At 33.1% G+C, this 24,691-nt stretch overlaps 3 protein-coding genes across 4 annotated transcripts; 2 read left to right on the top strand and 1 right to left on the bottom strand.

Annotated features, from left to right (window-relative positions):
• Nucleotides 1–293: 293 nt before the first annotated feature.
• On the top strand, nt 294–5,451 carry LOC106712164 (UDP-glucosyltransferase 2). The gene is made up of 8 exons (XM_045682260.1): nt 294–535; nt 1,429–1,516; nt 1,948–2,140; nt 2,429–2,626; nt 3,121–3,340; nt 3,925–4,144; nt 4,238–4,457; nt 5,183–5,451. Exons 1-8 carry the CDS (start codon nt 389–391, stop codon nt 5,445–5,447), a joined length of 1,551 nt encoding a protein of 516 aa, XP_045538216.1. The 5' UTR covers nt 294–388; the 3' UTR covers nt 5,448–5,451.
• Nucleotides 5,452–6,532: 1,081 nt separating this feature from the next.
• LOC106712162 (UDP-glucosyltransferase 2-like) lies at nt 6,533–12,888 on the top strand. The gene is made up of 8 exons (XM_014504628.2): nt 6,533–7,116; nt 8,465–8,555; nt 9,206–9,398; nt 10,986–11,183; nt 11,388–11,607; nt 11,794–12,013; nt 12,089–12,308; nt 12,588–12,888. The coding sequence occupies exons 1-8, from the start codon at nt 6,964–6,966 to the stop codon at nt 12,856–12,858; spliced, it is 1,566 nt and encodes a 521-aa protein (XP_014360114.2). The 5' UTR covers nt 6,533–6,963; the 3' UTR covers nt 12,859–12,888.
• Nucleotides 12,889–13,377: 489 nt separating this feature from the next.
• Nucleotides 13,378–21,990, bottom strand: LOC106712161 (UDP-glucosyltransferase 2). Of its 2 annotated transcripts, none has more exons than XM_014504626.2 (9): nt 21,833–21,990; nt 17,149–17,304; nt 16,777–16,882; nt 15,686–15,881; nt 15,020–15,214; nt 14,578–14,800; nt 14,202–14,421; nt 13,889–14,108; nt 13,378–13,657 (listed from the first exon to the last, which is right to left on the bottom strand). In XM_014504626.2, exons 1-9 carry the CDS (start codon nt 21,944–21,946, stop codon nt 13,387–13,389), a joined length of 1,701 nt encoding a protein of 566 aa, XP_014360112.2. In that variant the 5' UTR covers nt 21,947–21,990; the 3' UTR covers nt 13,378–13,386. The 2 variants fall into 2 exon arrangements, with proteins under 2 accessions (XP_014360112.2, XP_045538215.1); XM_045682259.1 differs by lacking the exon at nt 21,833–21,990 and adding an exon at nt 17,451–17,498.
• Nucleotides 21,991–24,691: the final 2,701 nt, after the last annotated feature.

Here is a 24,691-nt window from a genome sequence, read left to right as displayed (position 1 = left end):
CCAAGTTGCAGAGCTGTTGCCATACATTGAACAAGGTGGAAGAAATTTCTGGAACAAGGAAGGCCCCATTGAATAATAAAAGAAGAAGAAATGATTAATTAAAAATTTAAACATAACAAAAATTAATGCCGTAAAATATGTTATAATGAGTTTATAGCAATACTTTAAATATCGACAACATACATATAAATAATACAAATAAATGAGATGCATACAATTCGTGGGAACTGAGAAAAAATAAGCGTGCATTGGTCAGTATAAATGTACTTTAGAGATGAGATGACGTATCTTATGTTGACCTAAGAACAAGATTTTAAAATTTGTGGCATTCAAATTTTAAAAAGTTTAAACTACATTTGAACGTGTTAGTGCTTTTAGCGAATTCGTGATGTGGTTCATAAAATTATTCATAATTATAACGTTAAATATAAGTTGTATTGCGTATAATATCTTATTAGTGTCACCATTGCCAAGTGGCAGTCATGGAATATTGGGTGATGCCTTTGTCAGAATATTCACGAATGCCGGTCATAAGGTATTTTGCAATTTTTTAATTTATATTTCATATACCTATATAATATTTTCATATCCGGGCACAAAGGCAGAGTTCAAGGCCAGAAATTTGACATAGTTTAAAGTTTGTTTGGCGTAAATGCAAAAAACTACTTTAAGACGTTAGTTTTAAATGCGTAATTGGCTTATTCATTTTTTGTTACCAATGTCGTTTTCCAATTATCGCGGCAAAAGTAAGTTTAAGTATAATAAATAAAAATATTATGATAGATAACCTACTTATTATTTAAGATTTCTTGTCTTCGTTCGAATAATGAAAAAATCTAAAAATTTATATTCAATTTAAGTACACAGAACGCACGACTCAATGTCACTTCAATGGCAATAAAAAGGTCATTGCTCGTAGTCTCTCTACAAGATCTTATCAGGAATGATGCGACCCGTGCTTCGATCATATATTTTATAAAATATGTATTGATGTATCTGCGACATAACCATAGTATACGACATTGGCCTCAATTTTTCGGAACATAATATAGGGTCAGTCCTTAAAACAAATTTTGTAAACTATGTAAAATAAGGCATTGAAAATAAAAAATAACATTCTTTCACGTTGGTTATTTTTTATATCATAAACACAAACGTGCGAGAGGCCACCTTAATTCGCCGAAATAGCGAAGCGACCGCCGCAAATGGACATCCGCAATTGCAGTTCTGTTGGCTACCTCTAATCGACGGAGGAAGGGACGCTCAAACTGAGAATATTTCCCATTCCAATGCATCGCCTACTCTGAAAAATCCACTTCCCCTTATCATCCTTTCCTTATAAAAAAATGGGCAGGAAAGGAAATAGAACTAAAATTAGGCCAAATTGAAAAGATTTAAACCTATTAAAGTATGATTATTTCTTTGCAGGTTACCTTTATTTCTTCGATGACAAAATTAACATCATCTTCAAATGTAACAGTAATCAACGTGGCTTCTAATATAAAAACATTTCCAGGTAATTTGTAAAAAATTCTGCCAAAATTTCTACAATATTGTCTCTTTACTCCATTTTTGCCCGACTGAAAATAGGTTGCTGCTCATAGCGGAGATTAAAATTTGATTTCTATTTGTATGTCATTACGACCGCTTAATAGGACGTATTAGAATATTGTGATCTGTATTCGATCCCGAACAGTATCGGTCATAGAAGGAACGTAGTCTGAAGTTAAATGATCAATATATAAATTATCAACCTTTATTTATAAACGATACTTAAACTTATAATTTATTAGCTGTCGCCCGTGACTTCGTCCACGAGAAATTAAAAAAAAAAAACAACGTAAGAAGTAGTTGTTCTTCCGACTATGTTCTACATCTGTACCAAATTTCATCAATCATCCATCCATCTAAACATTCGCATTTATAATATTAGTAAGATTTTTACAGACGATTTATTAAATATAAAAGCAATAATGGACCAGAAATCGGACATGCGTGACGACAATTTATTCTTCCCTGTAATGGACAATCTAACTTTGGTCACAATGCAAATGAAAGAAGTGCAAGAATTATTGAACGATGAGACACAGAGTTTTGACGTAGTTATTGCAGAATGGATGTATAATGAAGTGTACGCTGGGTAAGTTTCCACTGCTGAATACCGATAGTAAATCATATCGTTATCTCAGTTTTTTTCAACATAAATGAGAGGGATGACAACATTTTTCTTGCACCGATTTTTTTGTAAAAGAAGCTAACGTCTATTCATTAATGTTTGACCATTGTTTAATTTTCTTATTGACAAATTTCATCACAATTCTAACGATTTTTTAGTTGACATCAGGGATGAACGTAAAAATAACTATTTTTGTTTTTATAGATTTTTTAGTATTACTTCTACTGGATTGGTTACATTTGCTCGTTACAGGTTATCAACGTTGTACAATTGTCCTTTAATTTGGTTTTCATCTCTTGAACCTCACTGGTTATTTTTGAGGGTAGTTGACGATGCACCGAATCCGGCATATAATCCGGATAGTATGTCAGCAAATGTCATTCCTTATACGTTCTCACAACGTGTTGAAGAATTGTGGCTACAGATATCTCGAAGCTTCTATCGGGAAATGTAAGTTTTTATTTTATTTTTGTATAATTTTAAAGATAGGAAAATAAGACAATAACTGGTAATTATGACTTTGATAACACAGTGCATTTAAGACAAAATAGATACAATAAAACAAAACAGATTAATAAATGAATAACATCACTTTTAAGGCGTGTTTCGACTGTCTTAATACCAACATAACAACATATCCAAAATCTCTCCTCTTTGAAGAACATCAAAGAAAATACTGAATTTTCTGATAAAGGTGTCATTATAAAAATTGATAATAACGCTTTATATTTGTTTTTACTATGTACGCATTTCTTTTTCTAGAAATGAACCAACTAAAAAACGATCAAATAAAACCTTGTCTGGGTACAAATATATTAATAAAATAACTATATCTGGGCTTTAAAGTGGTTAACCTTAAACTCAGACAAAATAAAGTTTTAATGTGTTGAAATATTATCTTTAAAAATGTAATTGTCCTAACCTTTATTTTTGGTACTTTTCAGTTGGGCTTACAAAGATACTGAAGACATTTTTAACGAAATTTACACGCCACTGTTTTCGAAAAGAGGGCGACCGGTTCCAAAGTATCATGAAGTGAGGTACAACGGTTCTCTGACATTGGGCAACTCACACGCTATTTTAGGTCAAGCCACCAGATTACCGCAGAACTATAAATCTATTGGAGGATTCCATATAGAAGAAAATGTGAAACCATTACCTGAGGTAACATCTTAAGCTTATCTTACCGGTGTACTCATAGTGTTTTAAGTGTTACTTATTCGCTTAATGTAGGTTTTTCAAATTAAATCTACATATAAGATTACAGTTAACAAATAGGTTACCTAATAAATATCCTACTTCAGTAAATTTATAATCAAGCCTAAACTACTATTACTTACTCATATTTTTAATCTTTTAGGTAATTAATTTGTATTTTTAGGACTGTATTTATAAATTACAGTAAAAAAAATATTTCTTATTTAAATTGTTTAAACTTTCGTGAGACATCATAATAAATGAATTAAGAAACGGTTTAACTCACGTTTGATCGTCCGATGACGGCACCGACTAGTTTCGGACCCATCGGGGGTCCATCTTCAGGGCGAGTGTTTAATCCGATGACGGTCGCGTCGCGTCTCGCACTGCGGGCCATAGCGCGTAGCGCGCGGCTCGCCCTGAAGATGGACCCCCGATGGGTCCGAAACTAGTCGGTGCCGTCACCGGACGATCAAACGTGAGTTAAGCCGTTTCTTAATTAATTTATTTCTTATTTGATGGCTTTTATTTTTTTTTTAAATATATTACAGAAGTTGAAACAAATCATGGATAACGCAAAACACGGCGTTATTTACTTTAGTATGGGATCTAATTTAAGAAGCACTGACTGGCCTCAAAAGATTAAGAAGGAACTGCTAAAATTATTTGGTGAATTGAAACAAACCGTTATTTGGAAGTTTGAAGAAACATTGACAGACTTACCAAGTAACGTTCACATAGTTAAATGGGCTCCACAACAAAGTATTTTAGGTACATATTAACACCAAACAATTGTTTTTAGTGTTAAGATATGATTTCAAATTACAATGAAGACACTTTTTAAACACTTTTTATCATTTTTAGCACATCCAAAATGCGTGCTGTTTATCACACATTGTGGTTTATTATCAACAACCGAGGCAATTTATTTTGGCGTCCCAATAATAGGAATCCCAGTTTTCGTCGACCAATTTGTGAATGCAGAAAGAGCGGTCAAAAAAGGATTCGGCAAGAAAGTTAGCTTATCCTATTCACTTGTTGATGAATTAAAAGTTGCACTTAAAGATGTGTTGAGTAATTCGAGGTAACTATTCTACAATATAACTATAATAAATAGTTTTCTTGCTTCATGTCTATTTGTTTTTACAGAATTCATTAAGATAAATCAATGTTTTACCTGTCTAATCAAATCTTTTGCAACTAAGTCTAAGTGAAACTTAGACTTTTGGCGGTGTTGTAACTTTGAAATAACGATTTCAGATTCTCCTAGCGCATACATAAATAAAAGAGACATACTACGTAACTGCACGATTTTTTTTTGCGTTTATACGCAGAAATAAAATGTTATCCGATGTTAGGCAAAAAAAAAAATTCTATTTTTAACATTTACATACTCACAATTTCAGAAATCTTTATTTCCTAAATAAAAATTACAATTCACTTACTTTAGGTAATTAATTGTGTATGCTGTATGTTACATTAATATTGCAAGCGTACAGTGTTTTTTTTAAACAATTTTTTACTTAAATATTGAAAATCATTACCTAATCTTACTAATATTGTAAATACTAATGTTTGGATGGATGGATGTTTGTTTGAAGGTATCTCTGGATCGGCTAAACGGATCTTGATGAAATTCGGCACAGGTGTAGAACATAGTCTGGAAGAACACATAGGCTAATTATTATGTATTTTTTTTTAATTCCGCGCGGATAGAGTCGCGGGCGACAGCTACATATTTGGATAATAAGTCAATGTATTTTCCATAATGTATCTCAACGTAAAAGTCAATTTATCGTTGTTTTTCAGGTATCGTGACAAAGCAAAGGAATTGTCAGCTATCTACCACGACCGAATATTGAAGCCCCATGAAGAGATCGTTCATTGGGTAGGGCACGTGATTCGAAGTAATGGTGCGACTTACTTACGCTCCCCAGCACTCATGTTATCCTGGTACCAGAAATTATACCTCGACCTTCTAGCAATCATTATTTCCGCAATAATTATAGCAGTTGTTATCATTAAATGTTTAATGACAATGATTCAGCGACAATATAAGACAAAAATTGAATAGTTGTTTTGCAATTATCATTTTTTTGTTAGTAAATATGTCATTTTTGGGCAATTTGTGGGGCTTAACGGATGATAACTTAGAGGTGCATTTATGTAAGAAGTTCAAGACTAAGGTTGTTATTCTAAGGTGATATATGGACGGACACTTATAGCTTAGTTAATATGACCAGTGCAGTATTGAATGTCCATAAGTCTCGGCATCCTTGAATATCCGTAAGAAAATTAAAATCTTTCTCTTTTTTTGGGATATAGTAAAAACGAATTCTTTTGTTAATATTACCGTGGAATTTCATTACCCACACCTATGTATAAAAAACATATTGCATCACTATCAAGCTCTTCGAGAAACAGATGTTCAAATAGAGAACCTAGTACGAATATTTGCGACACGCACCTTTGTCACGTCATTGATCAAACACTTTGTAGTTAGTGTACTTTGCGCTCGGTATTCGACAAATTTTAATACAATTTTTTTTCGACGACGTTACAAAAATATTTTCACAATTAACATTTCACAAACAACAAACACCAGTTTGTTTCATCAGCAAACACCTTCAGGGAAATTTCGCTCAAATTCGTATCGTCTTATCAACTCTGACATTTTTGCGGCGCCTCTTTATCTAAGAAACTTGCGAGCGCTAACTTAATTTTGACGTACTGTGAAATTTGACGACCTATAAGACGTTTATATGATTTACGAAACCTTTCTCACTGAAACATTTTAAGCTCGATAGCAACCGTCGGTAGTTGCTTCGCAATACAACATAATGAAATTAGTTACGATCACGTTAGTGGCGCTGTATAAATCAAACTTTGTTGCAACGACGATATGAAAATACCCGCTCAAGCCTCACAGGTGATGTTTTGGTTTAAGTCATGTTAACTTAGTTCCTGAATCAATAAAACTGATAGTTCATGATTTAACAATTAATAAAAAGTAAACATTATTAAATAACTGTTGCATTTTTATTTACGTCATTTCCTAATTGCTTGATATAGATATCGTGGACATATTTGTGGTGAACTTTAATAGCATAAAGGCACGCACATATTAAGAAATAGTATTTTTGTAAAGGTACAAGATGAATAATTGTGTCCATTTAAATGTAAATATTTCCATAAATAAGTCATTTAAACAAAAAAACATCTAACTACGTTAAACTTTCGAAACCTATTTAATATTGTAGCAAACTTATTGTAGTACATTAAGCTAAATACTAGCTTCACACGAGGGTAGAACAGCGGAACAAGCAGAAGACAATGCAGTACTGCTATTATTCGAACGCACGCTTACATTTACAATACTATTGTACTGTTCTACTTTTCTGCCTCTCTGTACCCTCATGTGTAACTAGCATAAAGGAAACATAACCTTGTAAAATTATTCTTATAGATTATTTACAATGTAAGTAAGTGAAGCAGTATTCTCGTGTGAGCCGCGTTCCAACTGAGTCGTAAAACGGCGTAGTGTTATAAAATTATTTTATTCCTTTAATTTAAACACCAAGTGATTAACAATGCGGTTAATTCTAGTAGTTTTAGTTACAATACTATGTACTTTGAATTTTAGTGAAGCGTATAAATTGTTGATTGTATTTCCAATTCCTGGAAAAAGTCATTCTATTCTAGGAAATGCATTCGTGAGACATTTATTAAATGCAGGACATCAGGTAAGCTAGGACAATAGATGAAATTATTTGAGAGTATTTTAAAATTAATAGGATATTGCGAAAGGTTATTTATTTACAATTATAAGGTTACATGATAGATATCGATTAAATATATTTATAGACATAAATAAGATTATTGTTTAATTGATAATAAATAGACCATGGCCGCACTTAAGAATTATTATGATGTTTTTATTTAAAGAGCAATTATTTTAAATACGAAAGATTGAACTGTCTGTGTGTTTGTTTGCAATAAAGAGGCTCCGAAACTACTGAAACGATTTGAAAACAATTTTTCACTATTGGGAAGCACCATCCACGGGTGACATACGCTATTTTTTGATAGCTGTCATCCGCGACTCCGTCCGCGTGGAATCAAAAACAAACGTAGTAACCTATGTCTTCTTCCAGACTATGTTCTACATCTGTGCCAAATTTCATCAAGATCCGTTGAGCCGTTTCGGAGATACCTTCAAACATCCATCCATCCATCTAAACATTCGCATTTATAATATTAGTAAGACTAGATGTTTTTTTAATTACGCACCGATGAAATCGCGGGGACCTGCTAGTAGTTAAATAAATTAATATTCAATAAAAAAATATGTTATATCAATAAAAAAACATATTTCGTACATATTAAGTTGCATTGCTTATGACGAAAATACATGTTTTTAAATTTTGTCTCTCTGTCCGCACAAAAGTTTAATACTGGTTATCTCCACAATATAAAAATCTCGGACGCTAGCTAGTTCTTTATATATATAAAAACAACAAAGTCTATAAATATCACGAGCACGACCATCGGATTTGTGCAAACAAAAACATTCATTATCTTCCAAACAATATATTCATTGTTTGCATGCATCTGCTAAGTAACACAATGTACATGATAATAAAATAAAATAAATAGGACTGTACCAGGGTAATATTTACCCGCTTGGATAAATAAAACTCTTTGCAATGATTTTCTGTTAACCTTAAGTCATTAGATGGAATCATCAAGAACAATAGATCCTCGAGTCTGGTTTACATAGATTTTTTTTTGTTTTTTTTTTATAAGCTTAAAACAAGCAAATATATTTATGTCTCCTCCATTTTTCCTTCTTATAAAATAAGTTTTGCTATGAATTTAAATGGCATATTTTTTTTTTCTGTAGATCTTAAAGAAAATCTTAGAAAGTAGCCTATGTCATCCAGACTATCTACTACATTTGTGCCAAATTTCATCGAGATCCGTAGAATCGTTACATACATATCGTGGAGATATATTCTTACAAACATCCATCCGTCCATTCATCCATAAATTCAAACTTTTGCATTTATAATATTAGTAAGATTGTTCCAGGTGACGTACATAACTCCGATTCCAATGAAAGATGTGAATCCTGCATTGCGGCAAATTAACGTCGAAACGAACAAAAACTGTTTTGCAGCTGGTAAATTTTGATTTTATTTCAAAAGAGGAAATATCGAAGCCTAAATTATGGATAATCCAACCCATAGCAACATGGAATTGATTGCTCTACTTGCATCTCGTGCTTGAATATTTGTTGCAATGATTTATAGGTATTTCTAGTCTTAGCAAAGGAAAATAGCATTCAATGTCGGTTCAATTTTTCAAATTTAATCCAAATCCATCAAACCTCTGATAAGTTATATCATAACATGTATCACCATTCATATCTTCGCATTTATAATATTAGAAAGAAGTAAGATTGGCCTTCAACTATGTACCAAAAGCAAGTAGATATCAATAGATTATTAAGAATTATCTGTTAGGAAGTTTTCCGTTGTCGTGGAATTATAAATCCTAAAACAGTTAGAAACTGTAGTGGAGTATAAAATTAAGGTTAGGAAAACGTTATGATTTCGGGGTAATGGGGACCCAAAGTCGTGAATACTGATTCCTATTTACGTCATGCTCGGTGAGCGAAGGTAGCGCAATCGTTAAATAATGGACTTGTTATAATATAATGTATGCTAATAATGCTTATTATGATAAATAACTAATTAATAATTTTGACCGTATCATCATATACCACATGTAAGAGTGTAATTAAACTGTTTTTATGCTTTATAATTACAGAAGAAGTACTCGACATTCAAAAGTTAATGAGGAAGGAAGTAGATATGAAGGACATACCAACGGTGTTTACAATGATGTTTAATATTGCTAACGCTACAATTCAACATGAAAATGTACAAAAGCTAATTACCGATCCCACAGAAAACTTCGATGCAGTAATCGCCGAATGGATGTACAGTGAATTATATTCAGGGTATGTCTTGGTTAAAATCTGAGGGTTTCCACTGTTGCGAGGTCGCGGACGAAAGCGCATGCGTGCCCCCACGGGCCACCCTCGCCACCATGTGTAGGAGGAACAGAGGGGTTTAGTGGGTATGTTTCCCAGCCGGAAGAGAATCCCAGATAACTATCGCGTCTCTCCTGGGGCGCGGAGTATGCATAAAGAATTCCCCTCTGAATAAAAAGGGATTTCCACTATTGAATCAGTTCCACAACCGTTGAAAACAATAGCCCGAGCAAAAAGTTTTAATTCTACTGTTTCAGAAATGTTTTTTATCGTAACTGTATTATAGTGTTTCAAATTTCAATTTTTTTTCCTATAAACTCTGTGGGCCTAGCACGAATTATTGTGACAAGCGCCTTCAAATGTCATTCGTCAATTATGTGAAAATTAGTATCAGATTTTTGGTGACGCTGCACATATTTTAATATAAATTTTGTCGATGACGATACGATGGTGTTTGTCACAAATATTCGTACTATGTCCGATAACGTTCAAATTCCTTTAAACTTCCTTAAAATTGTAAAAATAGTCAATTATTATATACAATTAATAAACAAAGACTAGAATAGAATTACAGTAGACTGTGAAAAACGCCTACAATCGTTAATAAGAAGGATGACTGGTTAAAATTTATTGTTCTGATTATCATCTAAGTACTGACCTTCTTAAGTGCAAAATCATGCAGCTTTTAAATTTTCATAAAGATTTTCTGTCAGGTTGTAGTACTTAATACTTAAATCCTATAATAAATGTCTTTGAAATATCATTTTTATTATGCAATTTCAAAAGTAGATTGTATTTTGAGTACAATAGGTTTTGATTTTCAACAAATTATTCAAGTGTATAATTAAGTATAATACAAACTCTTGCAATTATATGTTGTTACATGCAGATAGAAATCGACATAACATCTTAGCTATTTTAATTAATATAAAAAATACATATGCACGAAAAACGTTTATCCTCTTTACAGTATGAGGTAATAAAAATGAGAGGAATACCAAATCGTTTTTTTTTGTGCTTCAATAATGAAAACCATGGATATAAGGCCACCGAATCCAAATATGGAATCGGAAAAAGTCAACGTAAACCTTATACAAATTAAATCTGCACCCGATAAAGATAAAAACATATATTATGACCTCCATCGAACACCACGAAGATAAACAGGAATCAAGAAAACATAACGACAATAAAGCAATGTATTGTATAAACAAAAGATAGGGAAGGGTGAGCGTCCGATTAACGATATAACCATCACAATTGCAATTGTGCTGAAGCAAAAAATACATACATATGTAGTGTAATAAACTTTTATCTCGATACGGCTTTTATCACAGAAATATTAAAAACAGGCATGTTTGTATCATCAATGTAGATACTAAAACTTTCCAAAATAAATCCATAGACTGTAAAATAAATAACTTTGTCAGTGAAATGTTAATATTTATTCACATTTCCATTGATTTTGACTATACTATCATATTTACAAAAATCACGGGAATGCTGAGATGTCTCGCTACATAGCTCATTATGACTACGATTTTATAATTTCAGGTTTTCTGCTGTTTTTAATTGTCCACTCATATTCTTTTTATCTGTGAGCCCTCATAATATGGCGTTGTCGCTGATAGATCAAATACCTAATCCAGCTTACACCGCAGATCATATTAAGTCCAACACAATTCCTCCATTTCCATTCTGGACGCGGGTTCAAGAATTGTTAACCCTTTTGAATTGGAAAATACATAGGTGGTAAGTTATACTAAAACTTCATAATGTTTTGCATATTAAAATCACACCATCCGATGGTATCTCAACCAATGAAACCAAAAATTTGAAAGTACGAATTTAATGAAATTTTGAATAAGTCTACTTATATTAATATTTGACTATTTAAATATCTATCTAAATCTAGGCAGGCATATCCATAATATTCGACATGGTTTTTTTTGCTAGGTGGGTGAATGATCGGAATGTTAATTCTTACGATAAAGCATTCAAATTAGCTGTGATGAGAAGAGGGCGGACCCTGCCTCCTCTAGAGGAGATGAAATATAACGCGTCTCTCATATTCGGAAACTCTCATATATCTACTGCTGATGGCACCCCTCTTCCGCGTAACCTAATTGAAATCGGTGGATATCATATTGACAGCAAAGTCGAACCATTACCTGAGGTAAGTAAATATAAAATTGTGTAAAATAATATGCACATGAGCAAAACTAGTAGAGGATAGCAGCACGGGCAAGAGAAAAGGCCTTTACTACTCAGAATATGAGATGTAACGCAGAAGCATAAAAATGGATTAGGCCCAGTATGAAAATTATTTTAAAATAGTTACTTATGTTAACTTTTGATGTAGGATTTAAAGAAGATATTGGATGATGCTAAAGAGGGATTTATATTCTTTAGTATGGGCTCCATGCTTCAAAGCAGTAAAATGCCCGAGACAATAAAATCAGGACTGCTAAAGATATTTGGTCAATTGAAACAGAAAGTTATTTGGAAATTCGAATTGTCGGTACCGGACAAGCCAAATAATATTTTTATGTTGGACTGGGCTCCGCAGCAGAGTATTTTAGGTAGGGTACATTGCAGTTATATTTTTATTCCATATCGTAAATCAAAATACCAATACCCTTGTTTTTCTTTACCAGCTCATCCGAAATGCGTGCTTTTCATTACTCATGGTGGTCTTCTATCCACGACTGAAGCGTTGCATTACAGAGTTCCTATCATCGGTATACCGATGTTTGCTGATCAGTTCATCAACATTAACAGAGCAGCCGCTAAGGGAATCGGTAGGAGAGTCGATTTAAATTATGACACTCCCAAAAACTTGAAACTTGCAATTGAAGAAATCCTTGGAAATTCGAGGTAAACTGATAAGTTAGTTGTTAGACGCCGATTTGAGTTTTGCGTTTTTTTCACTGTTTTTAGTATATTTATTTATGGCGATCAAAGTCGCAACATAAGCAATGCTATACTCTTAATGAAATAAAAAGTTAATTAGTAACATTTTGAACTAAAAAACTAACTAGTATTCCAAACCTCTATTAAGTAGAATATAATTTCGTTTTGTTAGAAAATTGGAGCCTAGACGTAAAGTAAGACATCAACAAAGATAAAATTTAAGAAATGCTTTTTTATTTTCAGTTACCGTGATCGTGTCAATGAACTCAGCTACGTATACCACGACCGGGCGATATCACCAGGAGCTGAAATAACTCGTTGGATACATCATGTTATAAAAACCAAAGGCGCACCACATCTTCGTTCTCCAGCTCTTTTGGTTCCTTGGTACCAAAAGTTATACCTCGATCTTATTTTTCTAATAATAATAAGTAATGCCATATTTTCTATGACTATCATAAGATTAATAAGTTATATGAAACATGATATAAATTTAAGTAAAAAGCAAAGTTGATTTTGTAAGTTATTATGTAACTCTAAAAGTTACAATAAATGTTAATGTAGTATGCATCTTCCAATACTAAACTTTGTATTTGTATTACTTAGTTGAATATCGATCTTTTACAAAAAGTGATGGGTTGTTTTAGGACTTTTGTCTTGTTTTTTATCTTTTATTTCTTTAAATGTGTAATTGAAGTTTTAGACTGATAACTTGGGGACAATTGTCTTCAATTTCATTCTTTTAAAACAAACAGAAGCAATAATATGTGTCACTGCAGTCGAAAAACGTAGTTAAGATATCAAACAATGTAAGCAAAGGACACGTACGTTCATATGTGTGGATGTTGATCGTGGTGCGACGACCAGTGCAATATGCAAGGACATCCAGTATCGCAGTGTCAACGTTCACGATAAGTTTGTTATAAAAATATAATTTTTTCTGTGTTTCTCCTCTATCCATTCGTAGATCATATAAGGACAGAGACAGGGACAACAGGATCGGAGGGACTGGTTGTGAAAAATACCATAAACAATTTTAAAACTAATTCTTTTTTAATTTTTTCGATTTGTAATCTGAACACTTTCTTCTAAGTACATTAATAAATTTAACCATTAAATACACTATTGTGATAAGTACAATGATAAAATCTAGATATAACTTTTGGTACAGAGGCACGCCGAGTGCTGGTGAACGAAGATGACTGGCACCTCGCGTACGTACCACGTATTCCACCCAATGGACCAATTCTTCTCCTGGAGGAAGAATTCGGTCGTGGAATATTTCTGATCCCTCTTTGGCATTTTTCTTGTGACTGAAAAAAAAAAAACAATCAACAACTATCATTTTGGACTACAATAGTTAGCATAGTGACACTACTAGAACTATGTAGAAGTACCTAGAAATATTTTCTATGTCATAGCTACTATGTCTACCAAAGCTAGTTGTTACATTCCTAACACAAAACTCATCAAAAAAAAAAACCTTTGAAAATAGAGTAAAATAAACTATTACTTCATAAAGAAATATGTCATTAAATACTTACTATGGATTTTGAAGTATTTCTTCAACAGCGATTTTAACTTTAGGAGCCATATCTTCAGCGAGAGTGACTACAAGTCCTGAACCCTTCAATTCAACTGATCTCATATTAACATGTTGGTCTGCCATTACAGGAATACCCACAACTGGCACAGCAAAGTGAATAGCCTCTGTTGTCGACAGTTGTCCACCATGTGTTATGAACACCTTTAGATTTGGATGTGCTGAAAATATATTTTTTCGAAGAATACAAGAAGGACCCATACATATGTTATTATTACTCGTGTTATTGTAACTCGAAAGCACAGAATACTTACAAAGAATACTTGCTTGAGGTGCCCATTTAACAAGATGAACATTCGAGGGAACATTTGGCAAATCCTGTTCGAATTTCCATATGATAGTCTGTTTGAGTTGGCCAAACACTTTGAGCAATGAATCTTTCATTGCTTCAGACATATCAGAACTTTGTAAATTAGATCCCATGCTGAAGTAAATTACACCGTGTTTTGCACTATCCATTAATATTTGCAGATCCTACAATCATCATAAGACCAATTAATGCAAACTTTTACAAGTAAAACTTTTCGAAATAATAACTTCCATGCTATCAACGTCAAAAGTCACTATTTCTTTATTTCTATTACTTCAGCTTATTTTATTATCATCTATAACTAAATTTGAAAGACCCACCTTTGGTAATGGATTCACTTCTTTGTTAATATGGTAACCGGCAATATATTTAGCATTTTGTGGTAGTTTAAATGGTGTGCCGATTGATGGATGTGAGTTCAGGAATAAAAATGATCCATTGTAAATTGCTTCATCGTATGAAGGTACTGTGACGCCCCTCTTTGAGGCAATCGATGGAAAGACACGATTGTATAATAACCTTTCGAAAGGAACCACAACTAAGCTGCAAGAATAAAAAACTAGTTCTCATTTTCGCCAGATATTTGTTATTATTAAAGTATTTAACAAGTGAGAAAGACATGCGAAAGAAAGCATAGCTACTTATAAAAAAATTAGACCTGCTAAAAAGCATCTAGTCTATTCGTTATTTAGGTAATTGTGAAGTCTAAAATGCGAAATAATTATATACATCGTTTTTTAAAGATAAATGTTTTGTACGTACTTCATCATCATTGACTTTTTGAAGATCATCCATAATTCCATAATCCTCTCCCAAAATGTAAGTGGAGATCGGCTTTTCGAAAAAATATCAACATTGTAAGAAGGATTAGGAATTTCATCCATTATTTGTAAAACTTGCCAATGCGCTTCTGTTGATCCAAACCAAATAAGCGGACATTTGAAAAGGGGTGCTATTCTGAAAATTGAGAAATCATTCAATGAAGCATTTAGACACTTTTGTTATAGTATAAACCTTATGTCGATAAAATAACGAAGTAACCTCGGCACATAGACTTCTGTAACAAGGTGAAAGGTTATTGAGGCATTACCTTACTTACCGTGGGTTTCTGAGTTCTAAATCTCCAGAAATCCACGGATAAATTGACAAAGAAATGAGAACGTACAAAAAATGGGATATTATGCATTTAAATAAATCCCTTACCTCACCACCTTTACTTCCGCTACATTGCAAAGTAGTGGTCGCCTATTATTCGAAATTGACCATAATTGCCTATCGAAGAATTGTTTCTTTTTTTATGTATGATTAAAACACCTTCATGCACTTTTCCACACTAACTTTAACTGTGTCTAATTTCACGTTCATCCGTTGGTGTATTTTTTAAAAAGGTGTACAAAGCTTTCGTCTTACGTTTAATATAATAATTACCCAGCCACAACGTCATTGAAGAACCATTCAATAACAACAGCATCGAAATGTTCGTTGGTATCACTCAATAGATCCACAACAAGCTTATCTTCGAGGACTCTTCGATGAAGATCGTATGTAAAGTATAAAAATAAAACGGAATCACCAACGTTGCCTTTGCCGACCAAGTTTCTCAGTGCGAATGGGTTATCTGAAGCTGAATAATTAAACATTTAAAGACAATTGTACGGAGTTTTTAATATGATAAAGTAACGAATAAAAAAACATCTAAAAACTTATATAATAACGACGATGGAGCACAGCTTCATCTACTGGATCTATCGTTAGTTTAACGCACAGCTCCATCTATTGGTTACATCTATCGTTAGTTTTTGAGATCAAAATCCCTGTATTAAACTTGTTATTTCATTTTTGTCAAATATAATGAGAGGCATGACGATATGTTTTTACAAGTATTTAGGCCTGAGAAACCAAAGACTAAAGGTTTGAAATTTTCCAGTAATATTTCTGATAAACATAGGCGAGTATTAAGAGATTTTTTTAATTCATCCTCCGCGGAATTCTCCTTCTAGGTGGACACTTCGCATACTAAACCAAGCTTAATAAGATTTTTTTTAAGGAGAGAGAAGAGTTAAAATTGGTTCGTTGAAGTAAATACGTAAAAACAGATAATATTTTATAATGAATCACTGTGCAGTATTTATGAGTCTTATATTAATACTCATTAGTACTCGTGTTATATCGTGATTGCATAAGATATCTGATTAACGCATATCTAAAAGTTACTACTCATATAATGTTAAAATAGCGCCGATACAGTAGAAGATATATTGATTAACTGATAAATACTTTATAATGTAGAAATCAAATACGCGGAATCATTCATGCGTTAGTCAATATTAAAAACTTTTAACGAGACGTACTAAAATGTTAAGATCGAGCATGATCATAAATATTAGATGATCCAGACCAATACATCCAGATAGACAGATTATAAAAATAAACATACTTTTACCTAAATTATAATTGCAATAGCAAATTTCATAGCATTAACGAAAGTGAACATACTGAATGACTGCTGAATTCCTTACCACTGTTTTTCATTTCGTCACGAAGCCTTTCCCCAATAGTACTAACATTGAGTTCCCTCAACCTCGGCTCTGGCTTACTTCGAGGATATGAAGTAATGTGAACCACCTGAAAATTTGTTTACTGTTTTGTATATAAAAAAATAATTCCTTGACTAAATTTATAATCAGAAAATTAAATATTAATAAGCAAGGGACATGCAAAAGACGCGTTGAGATAGATATATCTACATAATTTAAAAAGGATACCATCAAATTAAGAAGAAAAATAACTTAAGAATAGACCATTGCATTTTTAGGAACATAAGACCACTTAACATAAGTTGGAATCGTGATCAAGCTCTACATTAATTGTTAAAAATAAAAGAAATGTACCTCATGTCCAGCTTCTAGTAAACGGCTAACGACGCCTTGTCCTAAAATACTATGACTTTTTGACATCATTGGAAAGAAGACCAAAACCCGTAAACCTTCACTGTTAGCTATTAATACCAACAGACTTATAAAAAACGTTTTCCTATTGATCAACATCTAGAAAGAATAACAATATTTTAAAATTCGAATTATTAGTCGATATCACTATATAACACATGACGAGAATCTCGTGAAAGTTTAAACGAAAAATGGCTTAAATACTTAATTTGGCTCACGAAGTACCATTATTACCATAGTCTTACCGGTGACTGTAAGTGAATAGCTTCGACCAACATCTGAAGAAGCTCTCGCTAAACAGTTGGATTAAGAGACCTATGTAAAAGGCAGTTATTATAGAACCGCGCGCATAGTGAGGAGGTTCCTGTCTCTGTAGCCCTGACCTCTAGTTGCTTGAGTCATGGGATTCTGGAGCCGGTGGCGGATTATTTTTATACACTCGGCGTCAAAAAAATCGCACATCCGAAAAAAATAATTTAAATACTATTTTAACACAACAGGCTAATGGCAATGTTGTGGTTTGAGGGTATCATTCGAAAGGTAATTTCATTAGCTTTCAGGAATTTTAATTGAATTTTACTTTTATAACGAGACGAAAGAGAAATTAAAGAAAAAGACAGGGTATGTACAAATTTGCAAATCTATATATATAAAAGAAAGTCGTGTAAGTTACACTATTTATAACTCAAGAACGGCTGAATCGATTTGACTGAAAATTGGTGGGCAGGAAGCTTAGAACCAGGAAACGGACATAGGATAATTTTTACCCCGTTTTCTATTTTTTATTCCGCGCGGACGGAGTCGCGGGTAAAAGCTAGTTAATAATAAAACTAAAAACCTAGTGTTACCCCCCTTTGCCTTGATAACGGCTTCCATGCGATCTTTCATGGACCTTACAAGGGTCGCAACAGCCTCTTGGGGTATTTGTTCCCACTCTTCAAGTACCGCATCTTGGAGCTCTTGAAGAGTGGTTGGAGCTGGATCTCGAGCTCGCACGCGCCGTTTTAGGTCATCCCAGAGATGTTCTATTGGGTTAAGGTCTGGACTTCGTGCTGGCCAATGCATAACAGGGATATCGACCTCCTGTAAATAATCCCATACAATAGCCGCGGTGTGGCAACGAGCATTATCATGCATTAACATGAATCCATCACCGACATAACCAGCATACGGGACCACATGTTCGTCCAGGATTTCAGTAATGTACCGACCAGCATTTAATGACCCTTGCCCACGGCCACCCCGTGTCCGGGAAACGCACACAAGTTCCGTTTTCCCGTCGACGGAAATGCCGCCCCAAAACATACAAGAGCCACCCCCATATTCGACGGATTCTTCGAAGCAGGGTTGTGTGAACCGCTCCCCCTGTCTTCTGTAGACTCTTCTACGTCTGTCATTGCAGAAGAGACAGACCCTCGTCTCATCAGAGAAGAGTACGGTCCGCCACTGTTCTAGAGTCCACTCGCAATGATTGCGAGCAAACTCTAGGCGATCTCTGCGATGCTGTGCAGGAAGTTTTGGACCTTTAGCAGGTCTATGGGCTGTTAAACTCTTTTCGTGTAACCTTCTTCTTATCGTAGAAACACTCACAGATGTTCACCGAGTTGATCGAAGCTGTTGTTGCAACTCAACAGTATTTGTAAAACGGTTTCGTAAAGATGTCGTAACGATGAATCGCTCATCTCTTTCTGATGTGCACCGTTTTCTTCCAGATCCCGGTTTTCTAACATAACCACCAGTCTGCTGAAAACGTTGGAACACCCGTCGAACTGAAAAACGGGACAGGTTCAACTGTCGAGCAACGTCACACTGCCGCATCCCCCACTGCAATAGGGCAATCACTTGAGCGGCTTCTTCAGAGCTGGTGTCCATCTTTACTTGTTCTTACTTGGGTTACTTGTTCACGTGTGTTCACTGCAAAGTTTAAATTACGACTGACCCATGTTTCATCCAGATCGACCCTTTTATACCCTTTTTAGGTGGTGTAACTAGCGTCCTTACTAACGAGCATTTGACAGTGTTTATTTTTGACGCTCTATAATGATAAATTTTTTAATGATTTCATGACTTTTTTATTAATAATGTAAAGCTATTCAAATACCTATTTCAAACATACCAATATTTATATAAATATAATTAGTTTCTAGCCATTACAGCCATTTTTCGCGCAAACTCAGAGAGGTGCGATTTTTGTGACGACGAGTGTATAACATCTTTTATAGTGTTTTTTTTTTGTATAAAACATTTATAAAGTGTACTATTTGTAATTAAGTTAAATAAACGAATACGTTTATTATATTAATTAACTAACGTAAGAGTTGGTCGCTAAGAGATATTTCTTGGTGTCAATTTCTCGTACTAAAACTACACTAAGGGTGACCATTTAGCACCTCTGATTCCAGACTTCGATTCCGTTCTTCCAGACTATGTTCTACATCTATCATCTATCATACCAAATTTTAACGACATCTATGGAACCGTTCTGGCGATACCTTGTAACAAACACCCATCCATCCATTCATTCAAGGTCAATTACTTTCATTGAAACCTATTATGTTGATATGTGTTTTTAACTATTCATTAAAATATAGCGTTGTTGATCAGGCGAAAAAAAATTTAAGTACAGTTGTCCTTATGTCCTCTCAATGTCTCTGTAACGTGCACGCTTCACACCGTTTTCCTTATGCGACATAAACAATGGCGTAATTTCTCATGTACTATATCAGAACCATGGAAGATTTAAATACTGTGTACTTTTTGCACTAACGCGACTGGCCAGGAATATACTTTACATGAGCAATGAGTGAGTAATGTACATAACGTTATCTATTGCCGATACTGGTCATATTTATGAAATAAAAAAACGATAAACAGCATAGAAAAACTACCCTAAAAAATGCAATAAATGTACTTGTGTGCATACAGACAGATAACGCTTAATAATAGTTACCGCCCCTTTCTATTCAATAAAAGCCGCAATCAATTTTATATCTACTCCTCACACATTCATTTCACTCCGCAACGGCATAGCTATTGGTAAAACGACTCGTAGTATTTTATTTGTAAAAAAATATTGTGTAAAATTTTATAAAAGATTCATTGTAATTTGTAATATGATCACAAATTTCAGATATTGTGCGTATTCTACATTAACTTATTCTTTTTTTCTGGTAATTATTATTTCAAAAATTAGGTCTGGCTTTCCTTATATAGGCTAAATTTCGATCTTCTTTTTGTAATTCCTCTATTTTCGTCCTATTTTCATTCCTCTTATCGTCCTTCGTCTTATCCATTTACCGACTATCCTCAATTACTAGAATCCAGTTCATTTTTTGAAAAAGTTCATGTTTTGAAAAATAAATATATAAGCCGTTGTCATCAAGTTGTCATTCGAGTATTTGACAGACAGCTGTCAATTCCGCTGCGTCGCGACTATATTTATTAAACGATGTCCCAACAAAATAAAGGTAAAACTGGAATGTAACTACGAGTACATATAGATATTGCACATACGTAGTTAACGAGTTTGTGGTACTTCCCCTACATAGTTTACTATTTATGCAATAGTTACAGACATTGTGCAATTATATATTTACCTAAATTTATACTTATACCCTAAGCAATACTAATCGTGGATTTCTGATTTCAAAATCTCTGTTTAAAACATGTCGTCATCTCTCATAATCTTTGACAGAAAATAGATAGCAATATGTTTCAAACGGATATTTTGGAATCAGAAACTCACGGTTAGTAATTCGAAAAAATTAATGAGGTAAAAGGCATATGCATATAGGTTAGTCATATTAATAAAATGAAGAAATGCTCTGCTCATTATAAAAGGTATACATCTTAATGTCCAATGTATTTCGACTGTAATGACACTATATGTCGACACACATTGTCGTCTTTGTCTTTGTGTGGATCTGATTGCGATAATTTTTTAAATGTCCACCTAAACTAGACAAGCTATAAACTTAAAAAACAAAACAATATTTAATACAGTTATGATGAAATTGATATTTGTTCTAAGAATCACTTTTAATAGTATTGATTTAATCAAAAACTTTCATATTTGCAAATTATTGACATAATACGAGTAGTTGTTTCGCAATACTTTTGATTGTGTTATCATAAATAACAGTGGATTTATTTACAGTAAAAAATATCGCTAAACCTACACATGTGAAGCGAATTCTTACTTCTCACTAATATTAGATGGATGGATGGATGCTTGTTACTACGTATCTCCAGAACGACTCAACGGATCTCGATGAAATTTGGCATAGATGTAGAACACAGTGTGGGAAAACACATAGGCTACTAATTAAGTTTTTTTTTTAAATTCGAGTCACGTGTGACTCTGCTTTATAGACACGAATCAAACCATATCCCAATAATCAATAAGAAAGTCATTAAAAAACTCTATTAATCAGCTTTTAAAAATTATACATATCTGATTAAAATTATGTAAATTTTACTACGAATATTACCTTTCATTTTTTATACAAATTTCTTAAATTATTATTTCTTTTTATAAAATATTGTCGGTAAGCCTTTAAAATAAAAAAATAAAAAAGACAACTACAACTTCATTTAAGATATCGTAAAGTACACACAAAAAACTTACATTTCTAGCTTTTCTCTCTACATTTATCGTGATATTTCCACTGTACTTCGCTGGCACGTGCACTTTGCTCCGAAGTTTCTTACTGAATGTGTACACGTGATATTGAAACATCATCAAATTGGTCACTATGACATTACTATGTATTTTTCCTCTACTACATCTGTGCACAGAAAATATTAAACACATCTCATGATGAAGTTAGTATATCACATAGTGTTTTTACTATAGTCATAATGACCATGATCTCGTGTTAAGAAATAACGTTGTGTGTGTGTGTTAGCTAATAAGTAACAAGCATCGTTGACATTATAAAGAAAATGTTGAGTCATTCTGTTTTTAATTGAGTTTACACTGCGGAAACATTGGTCGAGTTATGACTGTACGAGCCTAATATAAGAGTTAAGGTCTAGGAATTGTTAATCTTATGTTATTGTTAATATCATGTTTTTGTAGATGAATGCGTAGATTTATGGATGTAGAAGAAGCGAAAAAGGTATGTCAGGACCGAGTCAAATGGAGGTCCATGGTCTTTGCCTACTCTCTGAGTTAAAGGCTTGATTTATGTAGTTGTTATTATTGTATCAATAGGTGTCTCTAGAATTATTTGCTTAGTTTATGTCATAAATAAGCTATAATGGAACTTGAGTTATATTGTTTCAGAATTATCACTTGGAAATAGAACTACGTTGTTTAAGTATGTAATATTCGATAACTAGAGCCTCTTAGCACGATTGATGTATTACCAATTGAGCGAAACTCAATTACTTTAAATGGTATTGCGCAATGTTTGTCTTAGTACCTGTATTATATGTTTGCATTAAAAATGTAGTTTTATGCCTCATCTTTTATCAGGTAAATGAACTATTTTTAGAAAAACATGTAAAAGTAATAACTATCGAAAATTTTATGCAGTGATTTTTTTAAATTTCAGTACAACGACACCTAAGTATAAATATGCAATCCGCAAGCAGCTACATTCTTTTCAAGTAAAATACCAACGACAGATGGCGTGGTATGCTCTTTGCATTCGTAATTCAGGCGGTATAGTATAGATGGCTCTTACAACATTATGGTATTTAGGGCGGAGTTTCACTGCCTAATTACTTGAAAAATATTTATTTGTTTTATTAATAAAATAAATATATTCTTTTTTTACTTATGTCATCACTGCTATACAAGCTCTTGATTTAAATTTCATCAAATCAATGTCGTTAGAATTGACCTGAGTTGGAACCATTTTCATTCATAATAATTTAGTGTGGTCGTTAAAATGAAGCCTTCAAATGCTATATCAGGACGTAACAATTTAATCAAAAAGGCAACAGGTGCGGGTGGAATAAAGAATCTGCCAGTTATTGCCCTGTTATCTCGTTTACGCTATGTTACTTTCAGAACAAGAAATTGCTTTCTGCTTGCGAAAACATTTCCTTCGACTTTATGGCATTCGTCGACGATTCCTCACTGTTGAAGTGAAATATTTTTTTTTTTTTGTTTATTATAGAAATTGTAAACGGGAGTGAAATGAGAAGTTATAGCTACTTTACAAGATAGTACTTTATTCACGAAATACAACATGCGTTGCTGATTCAAGTTACAACAAAATTTAAAAGAAAAGAATAAGAAGGAATGCTTGCTAAGCAAAAGTAAAAAGTTGCTAAAAATGGACTTCACTTTATTTTGTTTAGTTTTAAATTTACCCTAGACCAGAGTTAATATTAGATTCTAAAACAAGCAATAAGAGCTTACAATAACCATCTGCCGAACAACAATCATTGAAAAACGATATTAAGAATAAAAAACCAATTTCAAAACTTTGTAACAAAGCAGTTATTTCTTTGTCTGACATGCAGTGCAACTGCTATCTAAATCTATAGCTGCCGCTTAAAAGTTTTTGATATGAATAAAGTTTAATAGACATCTGTTTCAGCGAAATTAAAGCTGTGTTTTTCTTACGTTGTTCGTAATACTTGAATAGTATTTTTTAAAGTTTTATGCTTACTTTACATGATATATATATTAGAATTCATTTTTAAATCATTATGAAAAAACTGAAGGCACTTTTAAGATTAAATGAAAGGAATGACGTAGGAAGACGGTTTAATTTTTTTTTAGTAGATTACTAATCATTTTTGTATCATACCAAAAAAAAACTTTGTAAAAAAATCCGATACCAAAATAAACTTTGTACATGTTGTGAACGTTCAATATTGGATACAATAAAATCAGTGCCGGATTTCATTTGAATATTTTAATATGTATTAGAAAGGATAGCAGTGTTATTCAAATTCGTACAACTTCATCTAAGCATACAACTTGTGTATTACTTAACTTAAAATTATTATAAAATAGTAGGTGAAATACATCGTGTCTATCCACAAAAAACTTGACAGTGTTATAATTACAATTTATCTGAAATATTTTTATGTCAACCCTTTTATCACAAGTTGACATTAGTCATTACCAGAACTCTAGCTCCTTGCGACGTGGACTTTTGTCAAATCATTATTATTAAAATATGACCATGCGTAGGTTTCCGAAATGCAATATTTTGGTCTAGTTTGTGTAAAAACATAACTTTTTTATTTAATTTCAAAGTGAATTATTGCATAATTTGTTAAGGAATAACACTGTCAATGATTTTAGATAGTGTTCAATAACATATCCTAGTAATGTAGTGAAGGTTATTAGGTGATATAGCTGACCTAACTGGACAAGGGCCAAAATTAGTCGTACCATTAAATCACATGTTTTATATTTACCTGAGAGCGTATCTGCGGATAGGGGCTGGGAAGACGGGATCTCCGCTTTTCTGGACTCCATGGCCCTGAGATTCCGAAGTTCGTGAAGATCCGTCACTAA

The sequence above is a fragment of the Papilio machaon genome, chromosome 18 (genome assembly GCF_912999745.1).
Source record: "Papilio machaon chromosome 18, ilPapMach1.1, whole genome shotgun sequence".
NCBI lineage: Eukaryota > Metazoa > Arthropoda > Insecta > Lepidoptera > Papilionidae > Papilio > Papilio machaon.
This window is presented reverse-complemented; position numbering and strand designations above follow the sequence as displayed.